The sequence below is a fragment of the Eretmochelys imbricata genome, chromosome 7 (assembly GCF_965152235.1).
Source record: "Eretmochelys imbricata isolate rEreImb1 chromosome 7, rEreImb1.hap1, whole genome shotgun sequence".
NCBI classification, from domain to species: domain Eukaryota; kingdom Metazoa; phylum Chordata; order Testudines; family Cheloniidae; genus Eretmochelys; species Eretmochelys imbricata.
The window spans coordinates 6731061-6746302 of NC_135578.1; the positions used below are offsets into that span (position 1 = coordinate 6731061).

At 40.1% G+C, this 15242-nt stretch overlaps 1 protein-coding gene across 1 annotated transcript in view; it reads right to left on the minus strand.

The window, feature by feature from the left end:
- The window catches only part of MAGI1 (membrane associated guanylate kinase, WW and PDZ domain containing 1), a 474374-nt gene that overhangs the window by 94974 nt on the left and 364158 nt on the right, over window positions 1-15242 (minus strand). Inside the window, exon 4 of the mRNA XM_077821423.1 lies at window positions 1879-2085. Within this exon, the coding sequence (XP_077677549.1) occupies window positions 1879-2085 (207 nt within the window). The remainder of the gene's footprint in view (window positions 1-1878; window positions 2086-15242) is intronic.

The following is a 15242-nucleotide window of genomic DNA, read 5'->3' on the forward strand; positions in this document are numbered from 1 at the left end:
ATATGCCTAGGCGATCCATTCCCCGGCTGCAGAGAAAGGCAGAACAAAACCAAAATCCCTGCCAATCTCACTTGGGGCAAAATTCCTTCATGACTCAAAATCTGGCGATCAGCTAGACTCTGAGCATGTGAGCAAGACACATCCGTCAGGCATCTCAAACAGCGGATTGTCTGTACCACCTCAGAGCACTGGTCCACCCCAACCAGTATCCCATCTCCAGCTGTGGCTGATCTTGGATGCTTTAGGTGAACCCCCGACGCAGATTGTGCATCAGAGAAAAAAAAAGTTCCTTCAAGACCCCTGCAGGCTGAAGCATGAGATCAAATTAACATCAGAGAGATCAGTGTGAGACCCGTTGACAGGCACAGGACATTTTAGAAAGTGAAACACAAGGACTTCTTAAGCAGACCAAGTTTGCTTTCACATCTCATTGACTCTCTGTGGGCCAGCCCCAGCATACTGGGGGATGTACCACAGGGAACAGAAGGAGTAAACTATACGTGCTTGAGAAGGCTTTGGTGTAGGTAAGAAATACGTGGCCAGCAATTAAAAGAAAAACAGTGGGGAGAGAGAGTGAAGAGGGAACAATTTGTTTCAAACGCATCCAACTTGCTCCACAGACCCCTGATTACAATGGGTAGAAGTGTCAGTGGTAATGAACACTTCCTTGATTTTTTGCGGCCTGGCTGAAAATCAAGCGAAAACAGCAGAGGGAAAAGTCACAGGTGGGAGTGAGGATCAACGCAGATTTAGTTTCCAACAAAATAACACATTGTTCAAAATATTTCAAGATGACAAAGATTTTCAGATTTTCATTAAAACTTTTGCAATAGCAGCTGCTTTTAATTGTCCACAGGAAAAGGTTCAGAATATTTACATGCTCTCCAATACTACATCACATCTTTTTACAAAACGGCTTCTGCCTCTCCAAGAGCAAAATGATTAGTGTGATGCTTATAAGGATTTAAAATAATTTATTTTACTTTCCTCTAGGTGCTGTCCAATCATTTGGAACATACACTCCTGTCAAGTGGGCTCCATCTCGTTTGGAATTGATGGAGTCATAGAATATCAGGGTTGGAAGGAACCTCAGGAGGTCATCTAGTCTAACCCCCAGCTCAAAGCAGGACCAATAGATCTATCCTAATGCAATTGAGGGCAAAATCTGGCCCACTGAATTCAGTGGACACTATTTAAAGGAACATGAATGTACCTCAAATGACAAACGCGCCCCATCCTGTACAATAGATGTGAAATTCTCAATTATTCTACACAGCAAGAGATGTCTACTCAGAATTCCCAGCTACTTCCCATTTTAGAGGCATCTATGATTATGTAAGACTGTAAAACGAAGTGACTACAGGAGGTTCTGAAGAAAATATACAACTTCTCTCTGTGCTGTTTAATCAGACTTTAACCATCATTAACATAAGATATCAAAAAGGTAAAGAGTCAGTGAATTTTCTTAGAATTCTCTAATCTATCTTCATTTCATGTGCCCTTCACAGATAAAGTCTAAGAGTCTATGGCATAATTCTACTCTGAACTCTCAAGAAAGAAATGCTTTATGTTAACCATAATGCCCCTTCATTTAGCAAATTAGCTTTGTTGAGTATAGTGATAGGTTAAGGGGGGGGAAATGGAATCATGGGCTATATAATTTTGTATGGGAAACAGATACACATCTAGGTTAATCCCTGACATTTTTAAACTATTCTGTGAGCTAGGGAAAATGTGTTAATAGAAGACAGTAGAAATACTTCTAACCCAGATTACAATGTGGTTCAATCCAGAGCTGGCAGCTTTGCAGGGCTCCTATTGGGGGAGGGGAGAATGCAATGCGTCCTATAATATGGACAAGAATATTTTTTGCTTTACCTGTAAAGCTACTGTTCATTTCAGGGATGTCATCCTCATCCTCATTCTCCGTATGCACTATTCCAGCATTTTGCATATCATTATAAGACTTGGTTCGTTTTGGAGTCGACTGCTTGGAGTTGGACTGAAGGTTTTGCAAAGCATCAGTGGTAATCACTTTCCCACTGACGGGTTGGCTGGGAGGCTTGGGTGTTCCATAATAGTTACCTAGGCAATAGAAACACATTTGCATGTTCAAAAAAGTAGATTTTAAGCCACAAGATTTTTTATTCTTCTTCTTATTCCATCAAAACCTCTTTCTCCCCGCAAAAGACAAAAATAATGGTTCTTGTTTTTCTAACTATATTTCACTTCTGGAATAGACTAGAAAGATTTCTTTCCTTTTAATTTATTCATGTTGAATTTAAAAGTAGAAGTGAGGGTTGCATTGTTTAGGTGCACTGAGCGTACAAGGACTAAAACAAAGGCAGCTGTGGTGAATAGCAAAACTTCATCTCATTACATTTGAATTTCAATTAGTGGCTTTTTATATGTATGCACCACACAATACTGTGTCAGATTTAGAGTGAACCCTGCAGAAAATAAAAAATTCATTACTGCTATCACCAGATAGGTGATGAAAAGCTGGGATGACCTGCTTTAATAGAAGAGCTCTTTTGGGTGGCTGTTGCATTTCTGAAAAAGTAATCTCTCTCTAAAGGAACACTTTGTCAAAGGAAAACACCCAGTGCCACCTGCTTTCTTTCAGCTGTTGGGGTCAGTTAGAGTAGAAGTGAACTAGCCAAATCTTTAAAGCAAGACTCTTAGGGGCAAATATCACATGCAATTTGTGGGACAATTTTGATCCTTTCAGGGAAATCCCATCTTATGGCAAATTCACTAGAAGTGCAGGTTCAGTCTAGCCAGGATAGCAATCTTCACAATGAAATATTTCAGCATTTCCAATCTACTTCACTTTGCAGTAGCACTTATGAACCCCCATCATTTAGACCCCCATTGTGCTAGGTGCTGTACGAACACAGAGCAAAAAGACAGTCCCTGTCCCATAGAATGTATGATATAAGTAAATTTATGATATTCAGAATACAGTTTATATTATTTGACATTATAAGCAAACAAGTCTATATTTAAAATATCAATTATTCATACCAGTTTCAACAATTATTACATATTTTAATTTCTGCCGTTGGGCCACAGAAATTGACTTAAAATATTGTCCATTTAAATATAGCATTTTATTCCCAGGGATCCCAAAGCAGTTTCAAAAATACATTTTTACCTCTCCACCCCTAATATAAAAGTGCATGTTTATATATGCACATATATACCCTATAAACACTATTTATATCAGCCATAATTCTTTTCAAAATTCTACTCAGAAAACACACTGGTAAATTTGATTACATTATGCATTATATCTACAGCTAACTAGATTACATATAAGGAAATAATGAGAGAATGATTTGGCACAAAAGTGTCATCAGAATCCAACTCTTGCTGATAAAAACTTTTTAGGACACCATACCATTCTATATGTACTGTATATTCTCTCCATCCTATACAGACATTCAGAGTATACAGTGTGTGTATATACATATACACACAAAATGCAGATTATTCCAGATAAATACACATGAAACCTATGTACCACACCAAACCATCATGTCCTGTATATATGTCATAAATATTACAAACAAACACACACACACACACACACACACGCACCCCTGCCTATAGGAGAATGTGTTGTACATGTTTAAAATTTATAAATGAGTTACACACAGATGTAGACAAACCCGCTGTACGCACTGCTCAAATGAAGTAATCTTTAGGTTTGCAGGAGAACAGGCAGTTATTTTACAATGCCAGTTACAGCTCACTAGAGCTTAATGTGCAAATCACATACATTATGAATTTTAATTCATAAAACATAACATTCATCTGAACTGCCATTTGAGTGGTTGAATCAATCTTCTCCTTTCAAGCTTTTACTCGAGTCCATCCCTGAAGCTCTATTTCCATTGGCCTTTGGGGTGAATTAAGACAGGAATCCATGCCTGAGCAGTCTGAGGGTTGTGTGCAGGAAGGAGAGTGAAAAACCAGGCTAACACCTGTGGGCCCTGTGAAGGGCATGGGGATAGACTGGGTAACAGGGAGTGAGAAAGAGTCCAGCCAGGAGAAAGGATCAAGCGAGTTCATTGAGGCGGGCCCGCGAAAGGAAAGCCAGCTTCTGTTGCTAAGCAAATCCCAGTTTGCCTTCCCGGCTTACCCTGCACAAAGATCTTACCCATCGCACTGCCGTCTTAGAGTACAAGGACTGGGATTCAAAATTCACGGTTTCTGGAAATCAGAGGGACTCCCTCCTCAGAGCATTTAGCGATGTAGAAACGCTATGACAGCAACACACAGAGCTTCATTCTCGGTAAGCTCCATTCAAGTGTCTATAAAGGATCAAGGAGTCAACTCCGCAGAGCAAAGCAATGTTCAGCAATACCTTTCTGTTTTATTCTTCATTTCGGAATCTTAAATGTACACAGATGCATAATTTATAAGGAGAAGGAAATGACTTCCTCTGGAAAGAGCCCCTAATGGGGATGTCGAATCTTACAGCAGGTGCAGTCTCTGCTGGAGAAATGATTCTTACTTTCTATATGCTGCAAGAGTATTTTATGGAGGAGGAGGAGGAATGTGAGAGAGAAAGGAGGGGGAATATAAAAGAAGTAGGAAGAGAAGATAATCTATCCTACTCTATTTTGTACTTCTCCAGAGATTCAATATTACTTAGTTATTTCTTTTTTAAGCTCTGTATATTTTACAAAGATACTAACAGGTGATTACAAAGATCAACGAGTGTATAGAATACATGGGTAGCAATTCAGCTTATATGTGTGTCACTGAACACAGATACTTTGTCCAGCATTTATTTCAGTGATTTTATATGTTGTTAGACCTACAAATATGTAACACACACAAAGTTTTCAACAAAGGGTATATAGGTGTGTAGTTGGAGCAGAATTTTGATAATCGTGGTAAGTATGTAACATAGATGTGCTAAGAGGTCTCCTGGGGACCTTTGTTAAAATTCCACCACCAAATTCAAGAAAAGGGTAGGATGATTTTTCCCTGACTCTGATGGGTTCACCCCCTCATCTCTTCCAGTCATGATTTAGACGAATGGTTCTCAACCTGCGGCCCATTCAGCACACAGCTGCAGCCCACGTGACATCCTCAGGGCCATACAGGTAGTATATAAATGGTTTGGATGTGGCCACAACACAGTACACATATTGAATCTATTTCCCCACGTTAAGTATCCTCACACCTTCTTGTCAACTGTCTAAATGGGCCATCTTGATTATCACTACAAACGTTTTTTTCTCCTGCTGATAATAGCTCATCTTAATTAATTAACCTCTTACTCCACTTTTTCATGTTTTCTGTATCTGTGTGTGTGTATATATATATATATCTCTCCTTACTGTATGCTCCATTCTATGCATCCGATGAAGTGGGCTGTAGCCCACGAAAGCTTATGCTCAAATAAATTTGTTAAGTCTCTAAGGTGCCACAAGTACTCCTGTTCTTATAACACAGAGGGAGCTGCTTATGAGGCCCACAATGGTAAATAGATTGAGAACCACTGATTTAGAGAGTGAGTTCATAAAAACATGAACAGTGGCAATCACTTTCTGAAAAATCAGGCAAAAATGCCTCAAGTTTGACAACCAAAATCACTAGGTCACTTGGTCAGTATTTTTTTAAATTATTTTTTGCTTTTGGAATATATCATATTGAATCAACACTTTTTGTTCCCCGCCCCCCCAAGGGAGAATATCACCAAACTTCCCTAAAAACATCTTTAATTCCCCTCTTACTTCCAATTATCCAAACTGAACACTGTGCCCGATTACTCATCTACTCATATTTTTGTCAAGCTATACGTTTCAATGTACGTAGAGTAGAACCTCAGAGTTCCAAACACCAGATTTACGAATTGACCAGTCAACCACACACCTCATTTGGAACCGCAAGTACACCATCAGGCAGCGACGGAGTCCCCCACCCATCAATCAAGCACAGACAGAAAAGCACTGTGTTAAACGTAAACTACTAAAAAAATTAAAGGTAAAGCAGCATTTTTCTTCTTCATAGTAAAGTTTCAAAGCTGTATTAAGTCCATGTTTAATTGTAACAATTTGAAAGAACAACCAGAACATCTTGTTCAGAGATACAAACATTTCAGAGTTACGAACAACCTCCATTCCTGAGGTGTTTTTAACTCTGAGGTTCTACTGTATGTGTTTCAATGTGGCAATTCATTTAGACTGTCTGTTTAACTTAAAATGGATGGTCCTTGGGGTAGGAACTGATTCTTTTTCTGTGTTTTGCCAGGGCACCCTGAAGATAAAAAACTCACCATGAATAAAAACCTCAAATTGCGGAAATGCCATACCACAGCCCGGCTCCGAGGACATTAACCGGAGACTACTAGACCCAATGGAAATGTTCTTGTGTGTCTAAAATTTGTGTTCACTGCATACAAATGAGTATATTTCTCCTCGATGCTCAGTTCATTTGGAAGGTGCTGCAACAGAGCACTGGGCCTTTGGAGTATGAATGGGCCCCAGGGCTCCTATTACAGCATCCATTATTAAAGAGCCAAAGGCTGTAACTAATGCTTACATTTGCTCCCACTCATGTACTCTACAAGAAATGGCATCTAGAGCTTCCAGACTCGTGGGTACAGAAGCAGACAGGGGAGATATGTGGTCAATGAAAGGGTTCTCTCTGCACCAAGAGGCAGAAGGGCTGAGAGGGAGACACCAGCTGATTTGGGGGGGAGGGGGGAAGCTATTTTGTGGCATCTGCCAGGTTTTCTCTTTTCGAACAAAACCAGCAACATTTGGTATAATTGTCATCTCCTGAAAGTGTGTAAACATTGAAGCTGGGCTGCCACCATTTAACTTCCAACACAAACAAGCAACAACCCAAAACAAACATTGCCTTTTGTCACGGATGGTATTTAGCAGCAGTTTGGTCTGGATTTTGACCAATGCAAAAAACCAATGTGTTAATACTGAATGTAGCTCTCTCTTATCTACTCACAGGTCTCACATTTTTTAAAAAATATTTGAATCTATGTCAAGTAGTTTCTCTGATCCTCTGAGAGTCCCCTTTTCAAAATTCTTCTGTTAATTTTTTACAGAGGTGTTTGAATAGTTTTTAAAATATCCCTCATTTCATGATCAAAATTTAAAATACTTCTGTTTGGTTTCAGAGTAGCAGCCATGTTAGTCTGTATCTGCAAAAAGAACAGGAGGACTTGTGGCACCTTAGAGACTAACAAATTTATTTGAGCATAAGCTTTCATGAGCTACAGCACACTTCATCGGATGCATTCAGTGGAAAATACAGTGGGGAGATTTTATATACAGAGAGAACATGAAACAACGGGTGTTACCGTACACACTGTAACCAGAGTGATCAGGTAAGGTGAGCTATTACCAGCAGGAGAGAAAAGAAATCTTTTGTAGTGATAATCAAGGTGAGCCATTTCCAGCAGTTGACAAGAACATGTGAGGAACAATAGGCGAGGGGGAGGAATAAACATGGGGAAATAGTTTTAGTTTGTGCAATGACACATCCACACACGGTCTTTATTCAAGCCTAGAGTTAATTGTGTCCAGAGGAGTGGGAATTCCACCCCCCCCCCCGCCCCACTACTCCTGTTCTTTCTGTTTGGTTTGCTGTTCTTTGGGTGGAAAGTCACATTATTTCCTATTAATGAGTATTTGGACAACCATAAGGGAGTCAGGAAAATGTTTGCCAGTCTTGAAAGCCTCCAAAAGCTTAGTACAAATGATCATCCATTCAGAAATTTCTACTGGAATTTTGAGTATTTGCAATTTGTTGTTTTTTCAACTTCTCTATCAATTATTTCAATCAACCAATCAGGAAGAGGCAAACCACCCTCTGTGTCTTAGCAACCCAGCCAGCACAATGAATAACAAACAGAGAACAGTCAAAGCAAAGAGTTTATGAACCACCCGTAAATTGGAAATTATTTGTTTCCAGTATCCTGCTAATAATCATAAAGAACGTATACATGAAAAGGCAACTTAACATTTGTTTGTGAGAAATTTATGAAACAAAAGGGGCTAAATTCATAACAAATATAATTTGTACTGAATAGTCCACTCAACTCTCATTATTAACATCATCTTCCCCTTACAGCACACAACACCCATTCTCCCAGAGGATCCTAAAGCATTTTACAAGCGACATACAGTAGTTATGACCTGACTTTCAGAGGTGCTGAGCTCCTACAGAAGTCAATAGGAGATCTGGAGTGCCCACAGCACCTCTGAAAATTATGTCTGCAGTTCTGAATTCACTGACACCTACAGCGAAGCATAATTTTGGAATGATAAATGAAAAGCCCTCTCTTTGCACCGAGGAGCTAACACTTACAGAGGACGCATACTATCTTCAAAGCTCCAATATTGTGCTTTGACAATGTTTCCACTAATGGCTTACATCTTAAAAAGTAGTCTCTGTTGCATACTATATTAATGCAAAATGGCATTCTGGGGAAGAAATGTACATAAATACGAAAATTAAGCAAGGTCTTGACATGCAGAATCAAAATGTAATTATTAATGTAATTGTTTTTTGAGCCATGCCTCTTTTGTCTGCTCTCCAGAAGAGCCAAAATGATTGAACTTTAATTTTACTAAAAGTGCCTCTGTTCATCTAATCCAATCAGAGTGCTGGTGTCTGATTAGCACAAGACGAATTGATTCCTGGAAGTGGAGATAGGGTTACAGTGTTTTAGCTGTTTACTTCCCAGACTGAATTTGGCTACCAGTTTCTACATTTAGATGTCAGATCTGGCTGCTGTCTGCCGGAATCACCTAACTGCAACCCACATTGATTAGCAATTGCCTCGAGGAAACTCAGAGTATCCAGGCAACCAAGAGGAGGCCAGGGATCTAGCATCTGGAAGGGGAGGCAAAGCACAGCATAGTTTTGCAGTCGGCAATAAAAGAGAGCACTGAGAAATTAAATTACAACATATGTAAATCAAGTCTCCTTTATATTTCTGATTCTCTTGAGGTGGTTCAAAAGGGGCTAGCTGACACTCAGTCTGGATGTTTTTGTTGGGAATTAGCCAAAATGTTACAATAGGCATATTTTAATTTACGGCTTAAATTCTTGGGTAACAACCAAGAATCTTGCTTTATGATCTCATTGGCCAAATAGGCTGAGATTTTCATTTGGGCTTAAAGAATATGGGGATATGGACACTGAACTCCCCTAGGCCCCATGAAAACCCTAGACATAACAAATAACTTCAAAATTGTTTTCTCTCAAGTGGATGTATCAAAATCACCACCATTACGGTGACCAGCAGCTAACAGAAAATCATTGGCTATCACCCCAACCACACAGCTATTGTTCAATCTGTATACAGCTGCATGCAAACAGATTGAATGCACACAACAGTCTATCTTATAATAAATTAAACAAAGATATTCACCGAGCTAAGGCAACTACGATATCCTCCACTTCCCCAGTTATGCTTTAGCATTGCAACACAGTTTGGGGGGGGGGGGCAGGGGGGTGGAATTTGATCTTAACAGGCTAGCAGGGATATCTTGGTACCACAGGCTCTGGTTGACTCTGTGAACTCAAGACTCTTTCCTGCAGTCAGGCAGGAACCATTAATGTTAACATAACACTGGGGTATCTGTTGTACACACAGTCTGGTATGTATATACAAACACAGGTGCATACATATAGGAATATATAAATACACACCCAAAAGGGCTGTGAAGTAGTTAAGATTGCTTTACACACCATATGCTAAATCTAACGTGAACCCACAAAAAGCAAGGAACAGAAAAGTAAAGACAATTAACCATGCATATGTTCTACTACTCCCACCACAAACTTCCCTTAGCATTACAGTGACCATACACCACAGACTATTCAGCTCAGCCTTACTGCTGAGCCTTTTCGCACATACCCCTGTATGAAATGAGCATTTCCCCAACATTGTCATGCATGCTTGGTGCTCTAGGTGGTTATGTTGGATGAGGGTAGTTTGGAGGAGGACTGTGAGCGCAAGGCGGCTCCGAGGGGGATAGAAGGCTGGTGTCCTAGGAGGCCAAAGTGCAGGTTACAGAGTACATAGGCTGTAGTATGTGGTAATTGCAGTGGAAAGAGGTAAGGAGCATGCTCGTGGATGGAAGTGTAGCAGGTACGCATTGTTAGGTGGCTTACCCTTTCACTGCCTTGCCCCTGGGGCTAGGTTCAGGTATGTTGTGTGCATAACAACCCTAATGGCTTCATAACAAAGATTTTTGTGTAGTATTTCATACAGGTTTTTTTGAATGCTTCAGTTTAAGGTGGCAGTTGGATGAGGTGGAGGTAGGGGCCAGACCTCTGAAACACAGAAGTACAGCTGCAGCAGAAAATATTTCATCTGTTAGTAGCCGCATGTGAGCCCTTCCTTGCTGCAGGATAAAATGTGACAGAAAGCATAGCTCACAACTGAAAATATTTCATGTGTGCTCAGCGCCTGTCAACAAGGCTTGTGTGTGTCCAGTTCCTATCATCAATTGCTCCTGTATGTGTCCAACCTCCATTGATCAGGCTTGTGTGCATAACAGCCAAAAATAACCCTAAATCTTACATTCAAGTGCACCCCTCAAAAAAAGACCCCCCACCCCATCCTTTGTGCTAGAAGTCCTCAGGATCAACTTCTCTAACAAATTTTGTGTCGACAGGCAATGATTTTAAGAGATATCTGTCCACAATGAAGAGGAGTGCTACCGAGGAAAAAGTTTGGCCAGAGCCAAAGTCGTCCTATTAAAAATGTATGAATCAGTCAAAAAATCCATAGAAAATTTAAAGGGCATGAAAATTACCCTTCTATGAAATTTCACACCAATTGTCTACCTATATTTTGAGAAAAATAGGAATTGATGTCCCATTTTAGAATGCAACTAACTAACACTGTCTCTCTCACACACCCTTTTTACCAGAGAAAAGAAAAGAAAATCATGAAGTCGGGGCCCGGGGGCGGGAGGGGGGGGAATCTTTCCACAATATATAGATATTAATAAGTGGATCTTTGACATGATACACTGTAGTGGCTCTAAAGGAATCATTATGATTTATTGAGTCAATCTGTAGTACAGAGACGTTAATAAGCGGATCTTATCTTATTAAGTGGAACGTGTTTGTTCCGCTACGTGTGCATCTACAGCATCTGCCACCCCCCAGTCTTCTGATTTCTCTCTTCATGTTTTCATACCATAGCCACAGCACTCACTCAGGGCTGTACAAAGCTGGCAAGACCCACAGAATGCAAATCAACAAAGAAACTAGAACAACGAAAAGCAGCCGTTCTATAGAAACGGATGGAGGAGGAGGGCCAGTGGACAGAAATATGAGCAGAACAAACACATCAGAAATATTCGGCAAAAAGGAAGTTTCTTGGAATTCAAGTGCTGGTTTCTGAATGCATCCTGGGACTTTTGCTGCTATTCGAGCTGGACCGTTAAGGTAGCTGATTATGGTCATTAAGTACTTGTAATCAGGGTCCCTGTCTACAATAGCCAGTTTGATATTATAGATGCTAATAAGTCACCCATTACCTTTTAAGTGATGAAACTAATGCAGATTACTTATTACTTTTCTTGGCACTCACACAAAGCCTGTCCCAAGAATGAAAGATGATGCCTTGACAATAATGCTCTATAATTTAACAACCCTTCACATATTACACATTACAGCACTTTTTCATCTGAGGATCACTAAGTGCTTTACAAGCACTCATTAATGAAGCCTCATAACACCAGAATGACACTCAGCAGTCACCATTCGACATTTGCAAACAGTACTCAAAAATCACAGCAACTGTATTTCATCACCTGTGTGTTTGTACAGCACCTACTTCAAATGGGGTGCGGACCCGAAGTCTGCCTTTGGTCAAAGGAATGATGATAATCATTATAATCTGAGATACCACAGATTTACCTCTGTATTTGTCACAGAAAATAACTGTCGACACATTGCGGTATCGGTTGAGTTTTTAATGGTGATTACGATAGGTGTTACTATTCTCTTCTCCAGATCAGTAAACCGAGGCACAGAGCAGTTATCTGACTTACTCAAATCCACATAGCAAGCCAGGGGAAGAAGCAGTGACTCAATATCCTGTTCTAACCACTGAACAAGATTCCCACATGATACTCATGGCACCTGGGAGAGCCATGATCTCTTCCTGCTGCAACTCATATGCAAAAGCAATGAGTAACCCATAGCATTACTTCCATGGCATCAGTAGGAGCTCTACAAACTGAATGCAGGGCAGGGCAGGATCAGTCAAAAACCTGCGACTGCAATCATCACTGTGTTCTATTTGCCACAGGGGCTCAGATGAGGCATGCTCTAAATGGACTTTTCCTTTCTGAGGGGTGGGCCATGCTAAACGTATCCCCATGGGGTGATGGCATTACGTTTGACCACCATTCCACCCAGCATGCACACGCCATAGAATCTCCCAGTATCAAAGCAGTGCCACCAACTCTCACCATTTTAAAGCGCGTCTGATGGTATTGGATGTTTTACTTACCATCCCCCCACTTCCCCGAGCCATTTGGAAGTAACTGCCATACCCACTCTGCCTTCAAAGAGGAAACTATTTGCAGGACACAACCACAAGCTATATTGATCCTAACTCAGGAGCTAGGCTACATATTCTTGAGTGCTATCTACTGACAATTATCTATTGACTATTTACATATATACCAACAGAACACTCATATAACAGGTTGCATCCATTGCCCTGCACTCTAGGAAATTCAATCAGCAACAGTTTTCAATCAAAGTTTTGGAGCACCTGATACAATGTTTCCCAATCCAATCTCCCAGCCTTTTGTGGCTCCAATTTCAATTCTTTTCTCTTTTTAAAGCAGAATCCACAGTATCCACGATGGAGTCAATATCCTGTGTGTTCCCCTTCCTCTGATCACTCCCATGGACTGTTTTATAATCCTGCTTTCCCGCCACCCTTTCCCTCAATAAGCTAAGTGCAAGAGAGCTTTTAAAATGTCAATTTTCACAGGGCTTCACTGCTTCTTTTGGCCTTGCCCTCACTGTCTACTTTCCAAGTGCTACTTAGCAAAGGGGAGTGAGGGTGGCAGCGGTTTCTCATCAATTTCTGAAATAAAGACCCCTGAGATGTAGCAGGGCGGAGGCATAATGTGCATGTAAAAGTAAAATTGGGATTTGCAGTGGTATCCAGCAATAAACACATCACTATGTGCCTTGATAAACCCTCAAAAGGCAAACTCACTTTCTAATGTCAAAACACTCTCTATATTTCCAAGACTGTACTTTGATTCAACTACCAGAGAAACTACCAAAACATAACCTGGAAATGCATAACACAAGTAGACACAGCATTTTTACTAATTTAGAATGTTTCTACCTTTGTGTGCTTCTTCAAAAAGTCCTGTAAACCCTGCCTGGAGTGGAGTGTTAGCAGGGGGTTGGACTAGATGACATCCTGAGGTCCCTTCCAACCCTGATATTCTAGGATTCTAATCAAACCCAACAAACTCACGGAAGTAACATGCTAATTGAACTTCAATCACACAGTTCTTCATTGCATATCATTCCCCCTTCCATTATGTTTAGGTTGTCTAATTAGATTATAAACTCCCCAGGGCAGGAGCTCAGTCTCTTTTTCCCGTCTGAAAACTATCTAGAGCAATGCATTCTTATTATTGTAAGACGACAAAGAGCATCAAGGTGATAGCTATGTTGGTCTCCAGTAGACATATGTGAGACTCTCACTTTGTTGAGTTCTATCTTCTTCTTTCGTATGGCTTGTGTAGAGCAGCAAGTACAATTTCATCTGAAGTTGATCGAGCCAAATGGCTACATTGGGAGTAGCAGAAATTATTGCAGTTGAGTTCTATGAACCCAGTTTACAGTACAACATTAGTGGCAGTTTCAGGAGAATTCTAACCTCCACACTGATAATATATACAAATCGGGACTGGGGCAGGTAAACAGGAGTAAAGGAAGAATAAAGTTGGCTTAGAATGAAAAGCTGGACGAATAACCCAGGTATCAGAAGGGTTTAACTTTGTCTTCTCTATTTCTTTTAACAGACTCTGTTACGATCACAATGTTGACTTTTAATTACATCACTGACTGGATCATAATCAAGATCAACACCGGTCAAACCTAATGTAAGGTATGTTTAACAACAACAACAACAACAACCACCACCACCCCTTAAACAAATCTCCCAAAGCTGGAAAAGTCATTCCCTGGACTGTTATTTATTGCATGTTACAATGAAATTGTATGTATCAAGATCCACACATATACATCTCTATTATCATAATTATTTCTTTATTCTCATGGATTTTCCTTTGGAGAGTACAATGGATTTCCACGTGTGCCAAGCACCAGAAAATCCAGTTGACATCGATGGGAGATGAGGCTGTTCAAACTCCTGAAAATGAGAAGCCAAAATTTCACTTGCCTCTACTATACCCACCAATATTAAATTTCCCTGTATCATCAGAAAATGATTAAATCAAGAGCAATATTCTTTCGAACTGGAAAAAAATCTGAAATATAAATAATTATGTTTAATCAGTTTCATAAACATGTGTACTGTGAAATGGCCTTATTTAAGCTGCCCCAGCTGAACACACCATTAACTGAAAACTAATTTCCAGACCGTCCCAAGAGCCAGCTTAGAGACAGATACTCATTTTCCCTTTCAAAGTGGAAAGGTCAAAAGAGGACTGGGATGTGATAGGGACGCAGTTCAGCTGATCTATTTTGAGCATCATGACAAGGAAAACTGAGTGTTATAGATAGACACAGGAAAAGAAAAAAAACGCTCATTTCAGGGTAGTTTTGCTATTGGAATATTAGCAGTGATGCTAATCAACTTATAGCAGCGGAAGAGAGAAGCCAAACTATAAAATTAGTAACGTCATGCAATGCTAAACCCATAAAGATTTGACACTGCAATCATTCCGCCCGGCGCAGCTGTAGGTGAGGATTCAAGTGCAATGTTTAAAGTTGACGCTACAAAGGAGTATAAAAAGATTGGGTTTAAAAAAAATTCAGGACTTTATTATACATCATAAAGAAGCAAAAAAGATGCAAAAAACCCTGCATTGCGGGCCATCTTTAAGCAGATAATTAGCTGTACTTTGGATTTCTTTTGCACATATTTTGTATTAGTTCCTTAAGGGCTGCAAAATAAGCATGTCTTCACCCACTTCTCTACTTATATCAGGATCCATTTGGCAGTGTTGATC